The sequence below is a fragment of the Hyla sarda genome (assembly GCF_029499605.1).
Source record: "Hyla sarda isolate aHylSar1 chromosome 1 unlocalized genomic scaffold, aHylSar1.hap1 SUPER_1_unloc_14, whole genome shotgun sequence".
Classification (NCBI taxonomy): Eukaryota; Metazoa; Chordata; class Amphibia; order Anura; family Hylidae; genus Hyla; species Hyla sarda.
Genome location: NW_026607575.1, coordinates 20,827 through 46,164, shown reverse-complemented (window position 1 = coordinate 46,164; position 25,338 = coordinate 20,827). Strand labels below are relative to the sequence as shown.

At 47.7% G+C, this 25,338-nt stretch overlaps 1 protein-coding gene across 2 annotated transcripts; it reads right to left on the bottom strand.

Moving 5' to 3' along the window:
* Window positions 1-2,105: 2,105 nt before the first annotated feature.
* LOC130297994 (oocyte zinc finger protein XlCOF8.4-like) lies at window positions 2,106-23,992 on the bottom strand. 2 transcript variants are annotated; one of them, XM_056550870.1, is made up of 9 exons: window positions 23,820-23,992; window positions 17,929-18,047; window positions 17,427-17,606; window positions 15,917-16,043; window positions 15,728-15,819; window positions 15,572-15,650; window positions 6,489-6,580; window positions 6,251-6,359; window positions 2,106-3,052 (listed from the first exon to the last, which is right to left on the bottom strand). In XM_056550870.1, the coding sequence occupies exons 2-9, from the start codon at window positions 18,004-18,006 to the stop codon at window positions 2,256-2,258; spliced, it is 1,554 nt and encodes a 517-aa protein (XP_056406845.1). In that variant the 5' UTR covers window positions 18,007-18,047; window positions 23,820-23,992; the 3' UTR covers window positions 2,106-2,255. The 2 variants fall into 2 exon arrangements, with proteins under 2 accessions (XP_056406845.1, XP_056406846.1); XM_056550871.1 differs by lacking the exon at window positions 23,820-23,992 and having other exon boundaries at window positions 17,929-18,063.
* Between the last annotated feature and the right edge of the window lie 1,346 nt (window positions 23,993-25,338).

Genomic DNA, 25,338 nt, shown 5'->3' with positions numbered 1-25,338 from the left:
CACGGCGCAAAAAATGAGCCCTCATACTGCCCCATATACGGAAAAATGTGAAAGTTATAGGTGGTCAAAATAGGGCGATTTCAAACATTCTGATTTTGTTAAAATAGTTTGAGGTTTTTTTAAGCGGTATAATAATAGAAAAGCGAATAACATGGGGATCATTTTAATTGTATTCACCCACAGAATCAAGAAAACGTCATTTTTACCATAAAGTGTACAGTGTGAAAATGAAACCTTCCAAAATTTGCTAAATTGCAGCTTTCTTTTCAATTACCCCACATAAATAGTTTTTTTTTTTTGGTTGTACAATAAATTTTATGGTGAAATGAGTGATGTCATTACAAAGGACAATTGTTCACGCAAAAAACAACCTCATATGGGTCTGTGGATGGAAATCTAAGAGAGTTATGGATTTTTAGTATTCGAGAAGGAAAAAATGAAAATGCAAAAGTGGCTGTGTCCTTAAAGGAGCACTCCGGGATGGGAAAATTGTCCTCCATACTGCCGGCAGTAAAAAAAATGAAGAGATACATACCTTCCTTCGCTCCCCCAGTGCCTCCGGTAACCCACTCCGGTGTCCGCCGCAATCCTCTCCCTGGTTGCCAGTGAGTCATACTGCACTCAGCCAATCACCGGCTGCAGCGAAGTCCCGACTCGGCCGGCGGTAGGCTGAGTGGCAGTGTGACGTTTTCTGCCCCAGAACCTGCTGCCCGGGCCGAAAACGTCACACTGCCACTCAGCCTATCGCCGGCAGAGTCGGGACTTCGCTGCGGCCAGTGATTGGCTGAGTGCAGTATGACTCACCGACCACTGGCAACCAGGGAGAGGATTGCGGCGGAGACGGCAGTGGGTTACCGGAGGAGCAAAGGAAGGTATGTAGCTCTTTATTTTTTTTACTGGTGGCAGTATGGAGGACAATTTTCCCATCCCGGAGTGCTCCTTTAAAGGGTTATGGGAAACTCTAGTACATAAGTTGTTATCCTATAGCCACAGGATAGGGGATAAGTGTCTAATCGTCGGGGGGTTGGACCGCTGGGACTCCTCGTGATCTCCTGCCCGGCTTGGTCCTCCTCAAGCATGGAGCGACCTCCGATCCGTGACCGACACGCCTCCTCCATGTAGCCAGACGGAGATCCAACACTCGAGATACACGGAGGGAGCATGATGGCCAACAGATAGGAGGTCGCTCAATGATTGAGGAGAGCCGGGATGGACCCCCAACGAACAGACACTTATCCCCTATCCTGTATCGGAGTTCAATTAGCCACCCCCACATCATTAGAAAATAAACGCCCCAAATATTCCAGTGGCATGTGTTTTTGTTGAGCTGAAAAATTCCATGTGTGAATAATGTAAAAAAAAAACAAAAGACATTTTACAGTAGTGCCTTCTTCATAGACGGCAATGCATTTTGGAGCGGAATCTGCAGAAACATCGCAGGGGTTGTTTGTTTCTGCGGAAGCCGGAATCATCTGCTGCAGAAATTCCACCATGTGCACCATGCAGCAGAATCCCAATGAAATCAATGGGACTCTGCTGCAGCGAAATTCCGCTGTGTGAACATAGCCTAAAGGGTTGACTTTTTCTTACAAATGTACATCAAGGAGCCGAATTTTAAAATGTTAAAATAAAACAATTACCCCTTTATACACAGTATATTATATGAAGAAAGATTAAAGGGGTACTCCGGTGAAAACCTTTTTTCTTTTAAATCAACTAGTGCCAGAAAGTTAAACATATTTGTAAATTACTTATATTAAAAAAATCTTAATCCTTCCAGTACTTATTAGGTGCTGAATGCTACAGAGGAAATTTCCTTTTTTTTTGGAACACTGATGACATCACGAGCACAGTGCTCTCTGCTGACATCTCTGTAGCATGGTGGCTCAGTGGTTAGCACTGCTGCCTTGCAGTGCTGGGGCCTTGGGTTCAAATCCCACTAAGGACAACAATAAATTATTATTATTATTATAATGACGTCAGCAGAGAGAACTGTGCTCGTGATGTCATCAGAGAGAATTCCAAAAAGATAAGAATTTCCTCTGCAGTATGCAGCAGCTAATAAGTACAGGAAGGATTAAGATTTTTTTAATAGAAGTAATTTACAAATCTGTTTAACTTTCTGGCACCAGTTGATTTAAAAGAAAAAGGTTTTCACCGGAGTACCCCTTTAAGTTATTATACGTCCACGTATCTATAACAAAAATAATTTACATGTCTATTTTCCTTTTATAGTATTTCTCACATTCTGAACATCAAAATGGCTTTGCCCCTGTGTGACTTCTCCTGTGTGTAACAAGACTTGACTTATTTGTAAAACATTTCCCACATTCGGAGCAGGAATACGGCTTTTCTCCAGTGTGACTACGCTCGTGCGTAACAAGGTGGGTTTTCTGGGTAAAACATCTCCCACATGCTGAACATGAAAATCGTTTCTCTCCCGTGTGACTTCTCCCATGTCTAACAAGATTTGATTTATCTGTAAAACATTTCCCGCATTCGGAACACGAATACGGCTTCTCTCCTGTGTGGGTTCTCTCATGTGTAACAAGATGGGATTTTTGGATAAAGCATTTACCACATTGCGCACATGAATACGGCTTCTCCCTTGTGTGAGTTCTCTCATGCTTGACAAGTTGGGAATTTTGCGTAAAACATTTCCCACATTCTGAACATGAAAAAGGGTTATCTCCATTATGACTTCTTTTACATGTAACAAGATTTGATCTATCTGTAAAACATTTGCCACGTTCTAAACAGAAGTACGTCTTTTCTCCTGTGTGAATTCTTCTGTGAGTAAAAAGACTTGATCTCCTTGTAAACCATTTCCCACATTCATCACATTGAATCCTTTTCTCCCCTTTCTTCTCTGTCCTTGTGGTAACAATGTGTGGTTGGTGAGGAGAAGGTTCCTCATGATCAGGGGGATTATTATATGATAGATCTGGATGGACATTAGGGGTAAGGAGGTCTTCTCCTGAGGAGCGCTCCATGATCTCTTCATAGTCTCCTTTATAATTCAGCGATAACATGAAGTTGAAACTTGAATTTTCTGTTAGGGTTAAAAATGTATTATAATAATTATAACAATTATAATTAGAAAAATATATCACTTTTTAATGTGGCAGCAAATACACATACACAAGCCCAAGACATTACATCACAAGTCAGGTGCTGAAAGGGGGCTTGTCTGCTCTGTCTGTTGTGTGTAAAGCCAACCCCCTGATGATGTCACCAGCGCACATGTGCATTCATCATCACACAGATCCACAGCTTGTGTGTCAGGTGATGTCTGGCAAGTCATGTGATCAAAGGGAGCCTGGCTGTGCTGCAATGCTTAAGTGACAGATGTGTGGGAGGGAAAAAAAGTCACCACCCACATTGGCCTCCTCCCGGCAGATGAACGGGACAAAAGTATACTAACTCTGGGTTTTGGAAAGCGACGCTGCAGGGAAGACTAAGAGGCTGAACGCTGTTATAGTTGTCCTGCTGCAATAGAATCGCGGAGGTCAGATGTGTAATTCGGAACGCTGCTGCTGCGGCCCCACGGACTGAGGCACACCTACACCCGCCCAAGTTAATCTCTTAATGTTACCGGCGTTTCGAACGATTACAGAATGTCCCCCTTGAATCGACTATAATCTTCTCTTTAGTTAAAAGAATTCCCCATTGATTGAAGACTGCACTATACATAATAGAGGATCACTGGGGCCTGAAGGGTTAATGTAATGTAGCTCTAAGGTGGCGCCTCCCCTGAAGAAAAACCCTCCTGGAATTATTACATACCTGGGGTAACACCTCCTGGAATTATTACATACCTGGGGTAACACCTCCTGCCATTATTACATACCTGGGGTAACACCTCCTGGAATTATTACATACCTGGGGTAACACCTCCTGGAATTATTACATACCTGGGGTAACACCACCTGGAATTATTACATACCTGGGGTAACACCTCCTGGAATTATTACATACCTGGGGTAACACCTCCTGGCATTGTTACATACCTGGGGTAACACCTCCTGGCATTATCACATACCTGGGGTAACACCTCCTGGAATTATTACATACCTGGGGTAACACCTCCTGCCATTATTACATACCTGGGGTAACACCTCCTGGAATTATTACATACCTGGGGTAACACCTCCTGGAAATATTACATACCTGGGGTAACACCTCCTGGCATTATTACATACCTGAGGTAACACCTCCTGGAATTATTACATACCTGGGGTAACACCTCCTGGCATTATTACATACCTGAGGTAACACCTCCTGGCATTGTTACATACCTGGGGTAACACCTCCTGGCATTATCACATACCTGGGGTAACACCTCCTGGAATTATTACATACCTGGGGTAACACCTCCTGGAATTATTACATACCTGGGGTAACACCTCCTGGAATTATTACATACCTGGGGTAACACCTCCTGGAATTATTACATACCTGGGGTAACACCTCCTGGAATTATTACATACCTGGGGTAACACCTCCTGGCATTGTTACATACCTGGGGTAACACCTCCTGGCATTATCACATACCTGGGGTAACACCTCCTGGAATTATTACATACCTGGGGTAACACCTCCTGGCATTGTTACATACCTGGGGTAACACCTCCTGGCATTATCACATACCTGGGGTAACACCTCCTGGAATTATTACATACCTGGGGTAACACCTCCTGGAATTATTACATACCTGGGGTAACACCTCCTGGAATTATTACATACCTGGGGTAACACCTCCTGGAATTATTACATACCTGGGGTAACACCTCCTGGAATTATTACATACCTGGGGTAACACCTCCTGGCATTGTTACATACCTGGGGTAACACCTCCTGGCATTATCACATACCTGGGGTAACACCTCCTGGAATTATTACATACCTGGGGTAACACCTCCTGGCATTATTACATACCTGAGGTAACACCTCCTGGCATTGTTACATACCTGGGGTAACACCTCCTGGCATTATCACATACCTGGGGTAACACCTCCTGTCATCATTACATACCTAGGGTAACACCTCCTGTAATTATTACATACCTGGGGTAACACCTCCTGGAATTATCACATACCTGGGGTAACACCTCCTGTAATTATTACATACCTGGGGTAACACCTCCTGGCATTATTACATACCTGAGGTAACACCTCCTAGCATTGTTACATACCTGGGGTAACACCTCCTGGCATTATCACATACCTGGGGTAACACCTCCTGGAATTATTACATACCTGGGGTAACACCTCCTGGAATTATCACATACCTGGGGTAACACCTCCTGGAATTATTACATACCTGGGGTAACACCTCCTGGAATTATTACATACCTGGGGTAACACCTCCTGGCATTATTACATACCTGGGGTAACACCTCCTGAAAATATTATATACCTGGGGTAACACCTCCTGGAATTATTACATACCTGGGGTAACACCTCCTGCCATTATTACATACCTGGGGTAACACCTCCTGCCATTATTACATACCTGAGGTAACACCTCCTGGCATTATTACATACCTGGGGTAACACCTCCTGGCATTATCACATACCTGGGGTAACACCTCCTGTCATCATTACATACCTAGGGTAACACCTCCTGTAATTATTACATACCTGGGGTAACACCTCCTGGCATTATTACATACCTGGGGTAACACCTCCTGGAATTATTGCACACCTGGGGTAACACCTCCTGGAATTATTACATACCTGGGGTAACACCTCCTGCCATTATTACATACCTGGGGTAACACCTCCTGGAAATATTACATACCTGGGGTAACACCTCCCCGAAATATTATATACCTGGGGTAACACCTCCTGGAATTATTACATACCTGGGGTAACACCTCCTGCCATTATTACATACCTGGGGTAACACCTCCTGGCATTATTACATACCTGAGGTAACACCTCCTGGCATTATTACATACCTGGGGTAACACCTCCTGGCATTATCACATACCTAGGGTAACACCTCCTGCCATTATTACATACCTGGGGTAACACCTCCTGGAATTATTACATACCTGGGGTAACACCTCCTGCCATTATTACATACCTGAGGTAACACCTCCTGGCATTATTACATACCTGGGGTAACACCTCCTGGCATTATCACATACCTGGGGTAACACCTCCTGCCATTATAACATACCTGGGGTAACACCTCCTGGAATTATTACACACCTGGGGTAACACCTCCTGGAATTATTACATACCTGGGGTAACACCTCCTGGAATTTCCTCCTTCACTTCCCTCATACACGGGTGATGGCCCCTCATCCTCTCTTCTTCATCCTCCACTTTATTATTAGTCAGATCTCCCCCCTGATGTGACATATAGAACAATTCACTACAATACAGCAGACAGGAGGAGCAACAGAGACACCCAAAATCTACCCCCACATCTATGACTGCAGGACCCCCCTATAGAGATATAGGATCAGCCTCATCTACCTGATGCTTCTCTGGGACATTTCCCTCTGGACAGTCCTGGGAATACAGAGGGCGGGGACACCTCTCGGGTGGATTTCTATCAATGACTCCATCTGTAGGGAACACACAGGGAATGAATACATCAGTTCTGGATAGATTATTCCATGTGATGATCAGATGATGGGTGTAGTAGTATCTACAGTGAAGGAAAAAATTATCCCCCCCCCCCTGCATATTTTGTACATGTGTTTTAGCTCCACCACACACCAATAGTTACATGGCCCCATCCTTCTGATGCAGTGAAGTTGTCCTGTCCCCTTAGCAGAAAAAAACATAATAGCCCTCATTTACTAATGTCAACCCGACAAAGTATATCATCACTCCGAGTGTTTTTTAAACCCGTCAAAATGGGCGTGGTTATCACAAAAAGGGGCGTGTTCTCGACAAAAAAGAAAAACCTGTGAATTTTTCTTCACCAAAACCCGACAGCTTTGAGCTGACGGTGAAATGACTCAAAATCCTCCCCCATCATGGAACAGGGTATGTTCCATGTTGGGGGTAGTAGTACAGGGGCAAATGGGTTGATCGCATCGGGTCTCACTTCTGAGACCCGATCCGATCAAAAGTTATTAAGCAGGGGAGCGGGCGGCATGGTCCGCTCCCCAGCAATGTACGATGTGTTTTACTTTCATTTTCAAATTCCCCGCCGGGATCCCTGAATGGCCGGTACTGAGGAGCCAATCAGGGATCCCTGCGGGGTTCTCAAATAGAAGAGCTGTGGTAGGGAAAGATATATAGAATCACTGGGGGGAATGTATATGTCCCCACAGCTTCTATATATCTTGTCTCCCCGCACAGCACATGTTATATATGTCCCCCGCACAGCGCATGTTATACATGTCCCCCGCACAGCACATGTTATACATGTCCCCCGCACAGCGCATGTTATATATGTCCCCCGCACAGCGCATGTTATATATGTCCCCCGTACAGCGCATGTTATACATGTCCCCCGCACAGCGCATGTTATACATGTCCCCCGCACAGCGCACGTTATACATGTCCCCCGCACAGCGCACGTTATACATGTCCCCCGCACAGCGCACGTTATACATGTCCCCCGCACAGCGCACGTTATATATGTCCCCCGCACAGCGCACGTTATACATGTCCCCCGCACAGCGCACGTTATACATGTCCCCCGCACAGCGCACGTTATACATGTCCCCCGCACAGCGCACGTTATATATGTCCCCCGCACAGCGCATGTTATATATGTCCCCCGCACAGCGCATGTTATATATGTCCCCCGCACAGCGCATGTTATATATGTCCCCCGCACAGCGCATGTTATATATGTCCCCCGCACAGCGCACGTTATATATGTCCCCCGCACAGCACATGTTATATATGTCCCCCGCACAGCGCATGTTATACATGTCCCCCGCACAGCGCATGTTATACATGTCCCCCACACAGCGCACGTTATATATGTCCCCCGCACAGCGCATGTTATACATGTCCCCCGCACAGCGCATGTTATATATGTCCCCCGCACAGCGGATGTTATACATGTCCCCCGCACAGCGCATGTTATACATGTCCCCCGCACAGCGGATGTTATACATGTCCCCCGCACAGCACATGTTATATATGTCCCCCGCACAGCGCATGTTATACATGTCCCCCGCACAGCGCATGTTATACATGTCCCCCGCACAGCGCATGTTATACATGTCCCCCGCACAGCACATGTTATATATGTCCCCCGCACAGCGCATGTTATATATGTCCCCCGCACAGCGCATGTTATACATGTCCCCCGCACAGCACGTTATATATGTCCCCCGCACAGCGCATGTTATACATGTCCCCCGCACAGCGCATGTTATACATGTCCCCCGCACAGCGCACGTTATATATGTCCCCCGCACAGCGCATGTTATATATGTCCCCCGCACAGCGCATGTTATACATGTCCCCCGCACAGCGCATGTTATATATGTCCCCCGCACAGCGCATGTTATATATGTCCCCCGCACAGCGCATGTTATACATGTCCCCCGCACAGCGCATGTTATATATGTCCCCCGCACAGCGCATGTTATACATGTCCCCCGCACAGCGCATGTTATATATGTCCCCCGCACAGCGCATGTTATATATGTCCCCCGCACAGCGCACGTTATACATGTCCCCCGCACAGCGCACGTTATATATGTCCCCCGCACAGCGCATGTTATATATGTCCCCCGCACAGCGCATGTTATATATGTCCCCCGCACAGCGCATGTTATACATGTCCCCCGCACAGCGCATGTTATACATGTCCCCCGCACAGCGCACGTTATACATGTCCCCCGCACAGCGCACGTTATACATGTCCCCCGCACAGCGCACGTTATATATGTCCCCCGCACAGCGCATGTTATATATGTCCCCCGCACAGCGCATGTTATATATGTCCCCCGCACAGCGGATGTTATACATGTCCCCCGCACAGCGCATGTTATACATGTCCCCCGCACAGCGCATGTTATATATGTCCCCCGCACAGCGCATGTTATATATGTCCCCCGCACAGCGCATGTTATATATGTCCCCCGCACAGCGCATGTTATATATGTCCCCCGCACAGCGCATGTTATATATGTCCCCCGCACAGCGCATGTTATATATGTCCCCCGCACAGCGCATGTTATACATGTCCCCCGCACAGCGCATGTTATACATGTCCCCCGCACAGCGCACGTTATACATGTCCCCCGCACAGCGCACGTTATACATGTCCCCCGCACAGCGCATGTTATATATGTCCCCCGCACAGCGCATGTTATATATGTCCCCCGCACAGCGCATGTTATATATGTCCCCCGCACAGCGGATGTTATACATGTCCCCCGCACAGCGCATGTTATACATGTCCCCCGCACAGCGCACGTTATATATGTCCCCCGCACAGCGCATGTTATATATGTCCCCCGCACAGCGCATGTTATATATGTCCCCCGCACAGCGCATGTTATATATGTCCCCCGCACAGCGCACGTTATATATGTCCCCCGCACAGCGCACGTTATATATGTCCCCCGCACAGCGCATGTTATACATGTCCCCCGCACAGCGCATGTTATATATGTCCCCCGCACAGCGCATGTTATATATGTCCCCCGCACAGCGCACGTTATATATGTCCCCCGCACAGCGCATGTTATACATGTCCCCCGCACAGCGCATGTTATATATGTCCCCCGCACAGCGCATGCTATACATGTCCCCCGCACAGCGCACGTTATATATGTCCCCCGCTTAGCGCATGTTATACATGTCCCCCGTACAGCGCATGTTATACATGTCCCCCGTACAGCGCATGTTATATATGTCCCCCGCACAGCGCATGTTATATATGTCCCCCGCTTAGCGCATGTTATATATGTCCCCCGTACAGCGCATGTTATATATGTCCCCCGCACAGCGCATGTTATATATGTCCCCCGCAAAGCACGTTATATATGTCCCCCGCACAGCGCATGTTATATATGTCCCCCGTACAGCGCATGTTATATATGTCCCCCGCACAGCGCATGTTATATATGTCCCCCGCACAGCGCATGTTATATATGTCCCCCGCACAGCGCATGTTATATATGTCCCCCGCACAGCGCATGTTATATATGTCCCCCGCACAGCGCATGTTATATATGTCCCCCGCACAGCGCATGTTATATATGTCCCCCGCACAGCGCATGTTATATATGTCCCCCGCACAGCGCATGTTATATATGTCCCCCGCACAGCGCATGTTATATATGTCCCCCGTACAGCGCATGTTATATATGTCCCCCGCACAGCGCATGTTATATATGTCCCCCGCACAGCGCATGTTATATATGTCCCCCGCACAGCGCATGTTATATATGTCCCCCGTACAGCGCATGTTATATATGTCCCCCGCACAGCGCATGTTATATATGTCCCCCGCACAGCGCATGTTATATATGTCCCCCGCACAGCGCATGTTATATATGTCTCCCGCACAGCGCATGTTATATATGTCCCCCGCACAGCGCATGTTATACATGTCCCCCGCACAGCGCATGCTATACATGTCCCCCGCACAGCGCATGTTATATATGTCCCCCGCACAGCGCACGTTATATATGTCCCCCGCACAGCGCACGTTATACATGTCCCCCGCACAGCGCATGTCATATATGTCCCCCGCACAGCGCATGTTATATATGTCCCCCGCACAGCGCATGTTATATATGTCCCCCGCACAGCGCATGTTATATATGTCCCCCGCACAGCGCACGTTATATATGTCCCCCGCACAGCGCACGTTATATATGTCCCCCGCACAGCGCATGTTATACATGTCCCCCGCACAGCGCATGTTATACATGTCCCCCGCACAGCGCATGCTATACATGTCCCCCGCACAGCGCACGTTATATATGTCCCCCGTACAGCGCATGTTATATATGTCCCCCGCACAGCGCATGTTATATATGTCCCCCGCTTAGCGCATGTTATATATGTCCCCCGTACAGCGCATGTTATATATGTCCCCCGCACAGCGCATGTTATATATGTCCCCCGCAAAGCACGTTATATATGTCCCCCGCACAGCGCATGTTATATATGCCCCGCACAGCGCATGTTATATATGTCCCCCGTACAGCGCATGTTATATATGTCCCCCGCACAGCGCATGTTATATATGTCCCCCGCACAGCGCATGTTATATATGTCCCCCGCACAGCGCATGTTATATATGTCCCCCGCACAGCGCATGTTATATATGTCCCCCGCACAGCGCATGTTATATATGTCCCCCGCACAGCGCATGTTATATATGTCCCCCGCACAGCGCATGTTATATATGTCCCCCGCACAGCGCATGTTATATATGTCCCCCGCACAGCGCATGTCATATATGTCCCCCGTACAGCGCATGTTATATATGTCCCCCGCACAGCGCATGTTATATATGTCCCCCGCACAGCGCATGTTATATATGTCCCCCGCACAGCGCATGTTATATATGTCCCCCGCACAGCGCATGTTATATATGTCCCGCACAGCGCATGTTATATATGTCCCCCGCACAGCGCATGTCATATATGTCCCCCGCACAGCGCATGTTATACATGTCCCCCGCACAGCGCATGTTATATATGTCCCGCACAGCGCATGTTATATATGTCCCCCGCACAGCGCATGTTATATATGTCCCCCGCACAGCGCATGTTATACATGTCCCCAGCACAGCGCATGTTATATATGTCCCCAGCACAGCGCATGCTATATATGTCCCCACAGCTTCTATATATCTTGTCTCCCCGCACAGCGCATGTTATATATGCCCCGCACAGCGCATGTTATATATGTCCCCCGCACAGCGCATGTTATATATGTCCCCCGCACATCGCATGTTATATATGTCCCCCGCACAGCGCATGTTATATATGTCCCCCGCACAGCGCATGTTATACATGTCCCCCGCACAGCGCATGTCATATATGTCCCCCGCACAGCGCATGTTATATATGTCCCCCGCACAGCGCATGTTATATGTGTCCCCCGCACAGCGCATGTTATATATGTCCCCCGCACAGCGCATGTTATATGTGTCCCCCGCACAGCGCATGTTATATGTGTCCCCCGCACAGCGCATGTTATATGTGTCCCCAGCACAGCGCATGTTATACATGTCCCCTGCACAGCGCATGTTATACATGTCCCCTGCACAGCGCATGTTATACATGTCCCCCGCACAGCGCATGTCATATATGTCCCCCGCACAGCGCATGTTATACATGTCCCCCGCACAGTGCATGTTATACATGTCCCCCGCACAGCGCATGTTATATATGTCCCCCGCACAGCGCATGTTATATATGTCCCCCGCACAGCGCATGTTATATATGTCCCCAGCACAGCGCATGTCATATATGTCCCCCGCACAGCGCATGTTATATATGTCCCCCGCACAGCGCATGTTATATATGTCCCCCGCACAGCGCATGTTATATATGTCCCCCGCACAGCGCATGTTATACATGTCCCCCGCACAGCGCATGTTATACTGTATATGTCCCCACAGCTTCTATATATCTTGCCCCCTGCTTCGCTATATTTTTTGCCCCCGCAGCGCATGTATATATATTTATTCCCCGCTATCTTATGCCCCCCACAGCGCATATTATATATATATATATATATATACAGTATATATTCCCCCGGCGCTATCATATATATATATATATATGCCGCCTGCAGCGCGATCATAAGCCCCCAGCAGCATACAGTATATGTTTCCCCCGGCGCTATCATATATATATATGCCGCCTGCAGCGCGATCATAAGCCCCCAGCAGCATACAGTATATGTTTCCCCCGGCGCTATCATATATATATATGCCGCCCGCAGCGCATGTGTGTACATATATATGCCCCCTGCACAGCGCAATCATATACACACCGCAGCGCATGTAGATATATATTATACATGCTCCCCGCACAGCGCATCTATACAAATATGCCTCAATGACTAATGCTTGTCGGTGATAGCGCTTCAGAGGCATATGTGTATAGAAGAGAAGTGGGGAGCAGACATATAGCGTTATCTGGTCCCCACTTCACTTCTATACACAATCCTCCTGAGTACAAACACCACAGCTGCCCCATCACCTCCCCCATCTCCGGTGTTATAATTACCTGTTCCCAAGGTCCGCGATCCTTCTGGCTTCTGCGCTGTCAGTATGCGTTGCGCAATGATGAGTGATGTCCCCAACGCGACGTCACCATCAGTGCGCACAGTGACAGCGCTGGAGCCAGAAGGATCGTGGACCTTGGGAACAGGTAATTATGCCTTTCAGTTCTCCTCTGAATCATTTAGATGTTCATTGACAAACTTCAGACGGTCCCGTACATGATCTTTCTCCATCAGACGGTCCTGTACATGAACTTTCTCCATCAGACGGTCCTGTACATGATCTTTCTCCATCAGACGGTCCCGTACATGAGCTTTCTCCATCAGACGGTCCTGTACATGATCTTTCCCCATCAGACGGTCCTGTACATGATCTTTCTCCATCAGACGGTCCCGTACATGATCTTTCTCCATCAGACGGGCCTGTACATGATCTTTCTCCATCAGGCGGTTCCGTACATGATCTTTCTCCATCAGACGGTCCCGTACATGATCTTTCTCCATCAGACAGGCCCGTACATGAGCTTTCTCCATCAGACGGTCCTGTACATGATCTTTCTCCATCAGACGGTCCTGTACATGATCTTTCTCCATCAGACGGTCCTGTACATGATCTTTCTCCATCAGACGGTCCTGTACATGATCTTTCCCCATCAGACGGTCCCGTACATGATCTTTCTCCATCAGACAGGCCTGTACATGATCTTTCTCCATCAGACAGGCCTGTACATGATCTTTCTCCATCAGACGGTCCCGTACATGATCTTTCTCCATCAGACGGTCCCGTACATGATCTTTCTCCATCAGACGGTCCCGTACATGATCTTTCTCCATCAGACGGTCCCGTACATGATCTTTCTCCATCAGACAGGCCCGTACATGATCTTTCTCCATCAGACGGTCCTGTACATGATCTTTCTCCATCAGACGGTCCTGTACATGATCTTTCTCCATCAGACGGTCCCGTACATGATCTTTCTCCATCAGACAGGCCTGTACATGATCTTTCTCCATCAGACGGTCCTGTACATGATCTTTCTCCATCAGACGGTCCTGTACATGATCTTTCTCCATCAGACAGTCCTGTACATGATCTTTCTCCATCAGACGGTCCCGTACATGATCTTTCTCCATCAGACGGTCCGTACATGATCTTTTTCCATCAGACGCTCCTGTACATGATCTTTCTCCATCAGACTGTCCTGTACATGATCTTTCTCCATCAGACGGTCCTGTACATGATCTTTCTCCATCAGACGGTCCCGTACATGATCTTTCTCCATCAGACGGTCCTGTACATGATCTTTCTCCATCAGACGGTCCTGTACATGATCTTTCTCCATCAGACGGTCCCGTACATGATCTTTCTCCATCAGACGGTCCTGTACATGATCTTTCTCCATCAGACGGTCCTGTACATGATCTTTCTCCATCAGATGGGCCCGTACATGATCTTTTTCCATCAGACGGTCCTGTACATGATCTTTCTCCATCAGACTGTCCTGTACATGATCTTTCTCCATCAGACGCTCCTGTACATGATCTTTCTCCATCAGACGGTCCTGTACATGATCTTTCTCCATCAGACGGGCCTGTACATGATCTTTCTCCATCAGATGGTCCTGTACATGAGTTTTTTCCATCAGATGGGCCTGTACATGATCTTTTTCCATCAGACGCTCCTGTACATGAGCTTTCTCCATCAGACGGGCCCCTACATGTAATTTCTTGAGAAGGAGGACCTTGCGGGTGCTGCAGGATTTCAGTCCTTCTCCTTGTAGTGTGTTACCAATATGTTTTCTCGGTGACTATGGTCTGGGCTGGCTCCAGACCGTTCTCATAATCACTAAAACTCCACGAGGTGGGATCTTACATGAAGCCCCTGAATGAGGAAGATTGACCATTATTTTGTGTTTCTTTCATTTGTAAATAATGGCGCCAACTGTGGTCAACTTCTCCCCAAGCTCCTTGTCGTTGGTCTTGTTGCCCATTTTAGCCTTGTGTAGGTCACCATCTTGACCCTGACATCCTTGGACAGGTCTTCGGTCTTGGCCATGGTGGAGAGTTCCCAATCTGATTGATTACTTCTATGGACAGGTGTCTTTATACAGGTAACTCTCCCTCTAAGAGAGTGCTCCTAATCTCATCTTATTACCTGTATATATGACATCTGGGGGACAGAAATGTTGCTGATTGATAGGAGGTTAAATACAAATCAATTTATAACTTAGGTAAAATGTGTTCTTCAGAATTTTTCTTGTTTTTTCACTCACTGTTCAAATAAACCAACTGATAAAATTATAAACTCATCAAATCTGTGATCAAATAATTTTTTCCTTCACTCTAGGGAAACTCTGTACAACCAATGAAAGTCTCCCCCTCCTTACACTGCTGATCGGCCATGAAATCCGTCTCCTCTTCTGCTTCATCTATCACCTCAATCTTAATATCCATCAGATCTTCACCCTAAAGAGAAAGAAAATGCTCAATGATCTTCAGTTTAATTATTGATCATATCTGACAGACACTTTAGCACCATCTACCTGATGCTTCTCTGGGACATTTCCCTCTGGACAGTCCTGAAAAAACAGAGGACGGGGACACCTCTCGGGTGGATTTCTATCAATGGCTCTATCTGTAGGGAACACACAGGGAATGAATACATCAGTGCTGGATAGATTTCTATGTTACTAGGTAGTGAGAGTGATATCTATATATATGTCTCCTCTTACCTTGTGATGTGAGGGGCCGGTGATCCTCCATCATGACTATGTCCTGGTACAGATCCTTGTGTCCTTCTACATACTCCCGCTCCTCCATGGAGAAATAGACCGCCACATCCTGACACCTTATAGGAACCTGACACACAATGATACCGTCATCACCAGACCCCTCCATTACTGTATAATGTCCCAGCAGTGTCACCTCTCTAATCATCACCAGACCCCTCCATTACTGTATAATGTCCCAGCAGTGTCACCTCTCCAGTCATCACCAGACCCCTCCATTACTGTATAATGTCCCATCAGGGTCACCTCTCCCGTCATCACCAGACCCCTCCATTACTGTATAATGTCCCAGCAGTGTCACCTCTCCAGTCATCACAAGACCCCTCCATTACTGTATAATGTCCCAGCAGTGTCACCTCTCCAGTCATCACCAGACCCCTCCATTACTGTATAATATCCCAGCAGTGTCACCTCTCCAGTCATCACCAGACCCCTCCATTAATGTATAATGTCCCAGCAGTGTCACCTCTCTAATCATCACCAGACCCCTCCATTACTGTATAATGTCCCAGCAGTGTCACCTCTCTAATCATCACCAGACCCCTCCATTACTGTATAATGTCCCAGCAGTGTCACCTCTCTAATCATCACCAGACCCCTCCATTACTGTATAATGTCCCAGCAGTGTCATCTCTCCAGTCATCACAAGACCCCTCCATTACTGTATAATGTCCCAGCAGTGTCACCTCTCTAGTCATCACCAGACCTCTCCATTACTGTATAATGTCCCAGCAGGGTCACCTCTCCATTCATCATCAGACCCCTCCATTACTGTATAATGTCCCAGCAGTGTCACCTCTCTAATCATCACCAGACCCCTCCATTACTGTATAATGTCCCAGCAGTGTCACCTCTCCAGTCATCACCAGACCCCTCCATTACTGTATAATGTCCCAGCAGTGTCATCTCTCCAGTCATCACCAGACCCCTCCATTACTGTATAATGTCCCAGCAGTGTCACCTCTCTAATCATCACCAGACCCCTCCATTACTGTATAATGTCCCAGCAGTGTCACCTCTCTAATCACCAGACCCCTCCATTACTGTATAATGTCCCAGCAGTGTCACCTTTCCAGTCATCACCAGACCCCACCATTACTGTATGATGTCCCAGCAGTGTCACCTCTCTAATCATCACCAGACCCCTCCATTACTGTATAATGTCCCAGCAGTGTCACCTCTCCAGTCATCACCAGACCCCTCCATTACTGTATGATGTCCCAGCAGTGTCACCTCTCTAATCATCACCAGACCCCTCCATTACTGTATAATGTCCCAGCAGTGTCACCTCTCCAGTCATCACCAGACCCCTCCATTACTGTATAATGTCCCAGCAGTGTCACCTCTCCAGTCATCACCAGACCCCTCCATTACTGTATAATGTCCCAGCAGTGTCACCTCTCCAGTCATCACCAGACCCCTCCATTACTGTATAATGTCCCAGCAGGGTCACCTCTCCAGTCAGCAGCTCAGTGATCCTGTGGATGAGTTCTAGGATCTTCTTCTCATGTATCAGTGAGTGAGGTGGAGGTTCCATGATGGGGCCCCGGGCCCTGCTCCCTCCTCCTGACTCATGGAGATGGCTGCTGGGGGCTACACACTCCCCCCATGTCTTCTTCACTATGGTGTAATCCTGTGTATGGAGAGAGACAATGAGGGGACTGACCCCAGTATTCCTCCCCCACTACAAAGAGGAGATTGTGCCCCCTGTATAGAGCTCTAGTGAGCACATCTGGAATACTGGGGTCAGTTCTGGAGACCTCACCTACAAAGAGACATCCAGAACATAGAGCGGCTCCAAAGATGGGGGACAACAATGGTGGAAATGTAGATGGGGGCCAACAATGGTGGAAATGTAGATGGGGGACAACAATGGTGGAAATGTAGATGGGGACAACAATGGTGGAAATGTAGATGGGGACAACAATGGTGGAAATGTAGATGGGTCACCTTACCTCTCCGGTCAGCAGGTGGAGGATCTCCAAGGTGAAGTGTAAAATTCTCATAATCATCTCATTCCTTTCCTTGTCCATCCTTGGGGGTCATTCAGGAGAAGAGGAGACAACTGGATCAGCTGGATAAGAGGGTGACACACTGTAACAAACCTCCTCCTCATGTAATCTCCTTCCTGCTGGGGTGACACACTGTAACAAACCTCCTCCTCATGTAATCTCCTTACTACTGGGGTGACACACTGTAACAATCCTCCTCCTCATGTAATCTCCTCACTACTGGAGTGACACACTGTAACAAACCTCCTCCTCATGTAATCTCCTTACTACTGGGGTGACACACTGTAACAAACCTCCTCCTCATGTAATCTCCTTACTACAGGGGTGACACACTGTAACAAACCCTCTCCTCATGTAATCTCCTTACTACTGGGGTGACACACTGTAACAAACCTTCTCCTCATGTAATCTCCTCACTACTGTGGTGACACACTGTAACAAACCTCCTCATGTAATCTCCTTACTACTGGGGTGACACACTGTAACAAACCTCCTCCTCATGCAATCTCCTTACTACTGGGGTGACACACTGTAACAAACCTCCTCCTCATGCAATCTCCTCACTACTGGGGTGACACACTGTAACAAACCTCCTCCTCATGCAATCTCCTTACTACTGGGGTGACACACTGTAACAAACCTCCTCCTCATGCAATCTCCTCACTACTGGGGTGACACACTGTAACAAACCTCCTCCTCGTGTAATCTCCTCACTACTGGGGTGACACACTGTAACAAACCTCCTCCTCGTGTAATCTCCTCACTACTGGGGTGACACACTGTAACAAACCTCCTCCTCGTGTAATCTCCTCACTACTGGGGTGACACACTGTAACAAACCTCCTCCTCATGTAATCTCCTCACTAGTGGGGTGACACACTGTAACAAACCTCCTCCTCATGTAATCTCCTCACTACTGGGGTGACACACTGTAACAAACCTCCCCCTCATGTAATCTCCTCACTACTGGGGTGACACACTGTAACAAACCTCCTCCTCATGAAATCTCCTTACTACTGGGGTGACACACTGTAACAAACCTCCTCCTCATGTAATCTCCTTACTACTGGGGTGACACACTGTAATAAACCTCCTCCTCATGTAATCTCCTTACTACTGGGGTGACACACTGTAACAAACCTCCTCCTCATGTAATCTCCTCACTACTGGGGTGACACACTGTAACAAACCTCCTCCTCATGTAATCTCCTCACTACTGGGGTGACACACTGTAACAAACCTCCTCCTCATGTAATCTCCTCACTACTGGGGTGACACACTGTAACAAACCTCCTCCTCATGCAATCTCCTTACTACTGGGGTGACACACTGTAACAAACCTCCTCCTCATGCAATCTCCTCACTACTGGGGTGACACACTGTAACAAACCTCCTCCTCATGTAATCTCCTCACTACTGGGGTGACACACTGTAACAAACCTCCTCCTCATGTAATCTCCACACTACTGGGGTGACACACTGTAACAAACCTCCTCCTCATGCAATCTCCTTACTACTGGGGTGACACACTGTAACAAACCTCCTCCTCATGCAATCTCCTTACTACTGGGGTGACACACTGTAGCAAACCTCCTCCTCATGTAATCTCCTCACTACTGGGGTGACACATTGTAACAAACCACCTCCTCATGTAATCTCCTCACTACTGGGGTGACACACTGTAACAAACCTCCTCCTCGTATAATCTCCTCACTACTGGGGTGACACACTGTAACAAACCTCCTCCTCGTGTAATCTCCTCACTACTGGGGTGACACACTGTAACAAACCTCCTCCTCATGTAATCTCCTCACTACTGGGGTGACACACTGTAACAAACCTCCTCCTCATGTAATCTCCTCACTACTGGGGTGACACACTGTAACAAACCTTCTCCTCATGTAATCTCCTCACTACTGTGGTGACACACTGTAACAAACCTCCTCCTCATGTAATCTCCTCACTACTGGGGTGACACACTGTAACAAACCTCCTCCTCATGTAATCTCCTCACTACTGGGGTGACACACTGTAACAAACCTCCTCCTCATGTAATCTCCTCACTACTGGGGTGACACACTGTAACAAACCTCCTCCTCATGTAATCTCCTCACTACTGGGGTGACACACTGTAACAAACCTCCTCCTCATGTAATCTCCTCACTACTGGGGTGACACACTGTAACAAACCTCCTCCTCATGTAATCTCCTTACTACTGGGGTGACACACTGTAACAAACCTTCTCCTCATGTAATCTCCTCACTACTGGGGTGACACACTGTAACAAACCTCCTCCTCATGTAATCTCCTCACTACTGGGGTGACACACTGTAACAAACCTTCTCCTCATGTAATCTCCTCACTACTGGGGTGACACACTGTAACAAACCTCCTCCTCATGTAATCTCCTCACTACTGGGGTGACACACTGTAACAAACCTCCTCCTCATGTAATCTCCTCACTATTGGGGTGACACACTGTAACAAACCTCCTCCTCATGTAATCTCCTCACTACTGGGGTGACACACTGTAACAAACCTCCCCCTCATGTAATCTCCTCACTACTGGGGTGACACACTGTAACAAACCTCCTCCTCATGTAATCTCCTTACTACTGGGGTGACACACTGTAACAAACCTCCTCCTCATGTAATCTCCTTACTACTGGGGTGACACACTGTAACAAACCTCCTCCTCATGTAATCTTCTTACTACTGGGGTGACACACTGTAACAAACCTCCTCCTCATGTAATCTCACTACTGGGGTGACACACTGTAACAAACCTCCTCCTCATGTAATCTCCTCACTACTGGGGTGACACACTGTAACAATACTCCGCCTCATGTAATCTCCTCACTACTGGGGTGACACACTGTAACAAACCTCCTCCTCATGCAATCTCCTCACTACTGGGGTGACACACTGTAACAAACCTCCTCCTCATGCAATCTCCTCACTACTGGGGTGACACACTGTAACAAACCTCCCCCTCATGTAATCTCCTCACTACTGGGGTGACACACTGTAACAAACCTCCTTCTCATGTAATCTCCTTACTACTGGGGTGACACACTGTAACAAACCTCCTCCTCATGTAATCTCCTTACTACTGGGGTGACACACTGTAACAAACCTCCACCTCATGTAATCTTCTTACTACTGGGGTGACACACTGTAACAAACCTCCTCCTCATGTAATCTCACTACTGGGGTGACACACTGTAACAAACCTCCTCCTCATGTAATCTCCTCACTACTGGGGTGACACACTGTAACAATCCTCCGCCTCATGTAATCTCCTCACTACTGGGGTGACACACTGTAACAAACCTCCTCCTCATGCAATCTCCTCACTACTGGGGTGACACACTGTAACAAACCTCCTCGTCATGTAATCTCCTTACTACTGGGGTGACACACTGTAACAAACCTGCTCCTCATGTAATCTCCTTACTACTGGGGTGACACACTGTAACAAACCTCCTCCTCATGTAATCTCCTCACTACTGGGGTGACACACTGTAACAAACCTCCTCCTCATGCAATCTCCTTACTACTGGGGTGACACACTGTAACAAACCTCCTCCTCATGCAATCTCCTTACTACTGGGGTGACACACTGTAACAAACCTCCTCCTCATGTAATCTCCTCACTACTGGGGTGACACACTGTAACAAACCTCCTCCTCATGCAATCTACTTACTACTGGGGTGACACACTGTAACAAACCTCCTCCTCATGTAATCTCCTCACTACTGGGGTGACACACTGTAACAAACCTCCTCCTCGTGTAATCTCCTCACTACTGGGGTGACACACTGTAACAAACCTCCTCCTCGTGTAATCTCCTCACTACTGGGGTGACACACTGTAACAAACCTCCTCCTCGTGTAATCTCCTCACTACTGGGGTGACACACTGTAACAAACCTCCTCCTCGTGTAATCTCCTCACTACTGGGGTGACACACTGTAACAAACCTCCTCCTCGTGTAATCTCCTCACTATTGGGGTGACACACTGTAACAAACCTCCTCCTCATGTAATCTCCTCACTACTGGGGTGACACACTGTAACAAACCTCCTCCTCATGAAATCTCCTTACTACTGGGGTGACACACTGTAACAAACCTCCCCCTCATGTAATCTCCTCACTACTGGGGTGACACACTGTAACAAACCTCCTCCTCATGAAATCTCCTTACTACTGGGGTGACACACTGTAACAAACCTCCTCCTCATGTAATCTCCTTACTACTGGGGTGACACACTGTAACAAACCTCCTCCTCATGTAATCTCCTTACTACTGGGGTGACACACTGTAACAAACCTCCTCCTCATGTAATCTCCTCACTACTGGGGTGACACACTGTAACAAACCTCCTCCTCATGTAATCTCCACACTACTGGGGTGACACACTGTAACAAACCTCCTCCTCATGCAATCTCCTCACTACTGGGGTGACACACTGTAACAAACCTCCTCCTCATGCAATCTCCTCACTACTGGGGTGACACACTGTAACAAACCTCCTCCTCATGCAATCTCCTTACTACTGGGGTGACATACTGTAACAAACCTCCTCCTCATGCAATCTCCTTACTACTGGGGTGACACACTGTAACAAACCTCCTCCTCATGCAATCTCCTCACTACTGGGGTGACACACTGTAACAAACCTCCTCCTCATGCAATCTCCTCACTACTGGGGTGACACACTGTAACAAACCTCCTCCTCATGCAATCTCCTCACTACTGGGGTGACACACTGTAACAAACCTCCTCCTCATGCAATCTCCTCACTACTGGGGTGACACACTGTAACAAACCTCCTCCTCATGCAATCCCCTCACTACTGGGGTGACACACTGTAGCAAACCTCCTCCTCATGTAATCTCCTCACTACTGGGGTGACACATTGTAACAAACCACCTCCTCATGTAATCTCCTCACTACTGGGGTGACACACTGTAACAAACCTCCTCCTCGTATAATCTCCTCACTACTGGGGTGACACACTGTAACAAACCTCCTCCTCGTGTAATCTCCTCACTACTGGGGTGACACACTGTAACAAACCTCCTCCTCATGTAATCTCCTCACTACTGGGGTGACACACTGTAACAAACCTCCTCCTCATGTAATCTCCTCACTACTGGGGTGACACATTGTAACAAACCACCTCCTCATGTAATCTCCTCACTACTGGGGTGACACACTGTAACAAACCTCCTCCTCGTATAATCTCCTCACTACTGGGGTGACACACTGTAACAAACCTCCTCCTCGTGTAATCTCCTCACTACTGGGGTGACACACTGTAACAAACCTCCTCCTCATGTAATCTCCTCACTACTGGGGTGACACACTGTAACAAACCTCCTCCTCATGTAATCTCCTCACTACTGGGGTGACACACTGTAACAAACCTTCTCCTCATGTAATCTCCTTACTACTGGGGTGACACACTGTAACAAACCTTCTCCTCATGTAATCTCCTCACTACTGTGGTGACACACTGTAACAAACCTCCTCCTCGTGTTTTCTCCTCACTACTGGGGTGACACACTGTAATAAACCTCCTCCTCATGTAATCTCCTCACTACTGGGGTGACACACTGTAACAAACCTCCTCCTCATGTAATCTCCTTACTACTGGGGTGACACACTGTAACAAACCTTCTCCTCATGTAATCTCCTCACTACTGGGGTGACACACTGTAACAAACCTCCTCCTCATGTAATCTCCTCACTACTGGGGTGACACACTGTAACAAACCTCCTCCTCATGTAATCTCCTCACTACTGGGGTGACACACTGTAACAAACCTCCTCCTCATGTAATCTCCTCACTACTGGGGTGACACACTGTTAAAATACTAAATGCTGGAGGCGCAGGACCTGTGATGATGTCACAATCATGTGACCAGTAGATGTGGGAGCAGAGCTTAGCAGGAAAGAAGCGTTTGTGGCTAAAGGACCTGTGAGGATGATCATGTGACATAAGTGGGCGGAGCTCCACTGTGTCAGGAATCTACCATTCATCCTCACTCCTCTTGTCTCCTCATAGATTGTAAGCACTTGTGATCAGGATCCTCACTCCTCTTGTCTCCTCCTCCTCATAGATTGTAAGCTCTTGTGATCAGGATCCTCACTCGTCTTGTCTCCTCATAGATTATAAGCTCTTGTGATCAGGATCCTCGCTCCTCTTGTCTCCTCCTCATAGATTGTAAGCTCTTGTGATCAGGATCCTCACTCCTCTTGTCTCCTCATAGATTGTAAGCTCTTGTGATCAGGATCCTCACTCCTCTTGTCTCCTCCTCCTCATAGATTGTAAGCTCTTGTGATCAGGATCCTCACTCCTCTTGTCTCCTCCTCATAGATTGTAAGCTCTTGTGATCAGGATCCTCACTCCTCTTGTCTCCTCATAGATTGTAAGCTCTTGTGATCAGGATCCTCACTCCTCTTGTCTCCTCCTCCTCATAGATTGTAAGCTCTTGTGATCAGGATCCTCACTCCTCTTGTCTCCTCCTCATAGATTGTAAGCTCTTGTGATCAGGATCCTCACTCCTCTTGTCTCCTCCTCATAGATTGTAAGCTCTTGTGATCAGGATCCTCACTCCTCTTGTCTCCTCCTCCTCATAGATTGTAAGCTCTTGTGATCAGGATCCTCACTCCTCTTGTCTCCTCCTCATAGATTGTAAGCTCTTGTGATCAGGATCCTCACTCCTCTTGTCTCCTCATAGATTGTAAGCTCTTGTGATCAGGATCCTCACTCCTCTTGTCTCCTCATAGATTGTAAGCTCTTGTGATCAGGATCCTCACTCCTCTTGTCTCCTCCTCCTCATAGATTGTAAGCTCTTGTGATCAGGGTCCTCACTCCTCTTGTCTCCTCCTCCTCATAGATTGTAAGCTCTTGTGATCAGGATCCTCACTCCTCTTGTCTCCTCCTCATAGATTGTAAGCTCTTGTGATCAGGATCCTCACTCCTCTTGTCTCCTCCTCCTCATAGATTGTAAGCTCTTGTGATCAGGATCCTCACTCCTCTTGTCTACTCCTCCTCATAGATTGTAAGCTCTTGTGATCAGGATCCTCACTCCTCTTGTCTCCTCCTCATAGATTGTAAGCTCTTGTGATCAGGGTCCTCACTCCTCTTGTCTCCTCCTCATAGATTGTAAGCTCTTGTGATCAGGATCCTCACTCCCCTTGTCTCCTCATAGATTGTAAGCTCTTGTGATCAGGATCCTCACTCCTCTTGTCTCCTCCTCCTCATAGATTGTAAGCTCTTGTGATCAGGGTCCTCACTCCTCTTGTCTCCTCCTCATAGATTGTAAGCTCTTGTGATCAG

Coding starts and splice junctions, on each gene's coding strand:
- LOC130297994 (XM_056550870.1), bottom strand. CDS start 18,006: ATGGACAAGGAAAGGAATGAGATGATTATGAGAATTTTACACTTCACC. Junction 15,820..15,916: donor CCGGCCCCTCACATCACAAG/GTAAGAGGAGAC, acceptor TGTTCCCTACAG/ATAGAGCCATTGATAGAAAT. Junction 15,651..15,727: donor ATGTCCCAGAGAAGCATCAG/GTAGATGGTGCT, acceptor CTTTCTCTTTAG/GGTGAAGATCTGATGGATAT.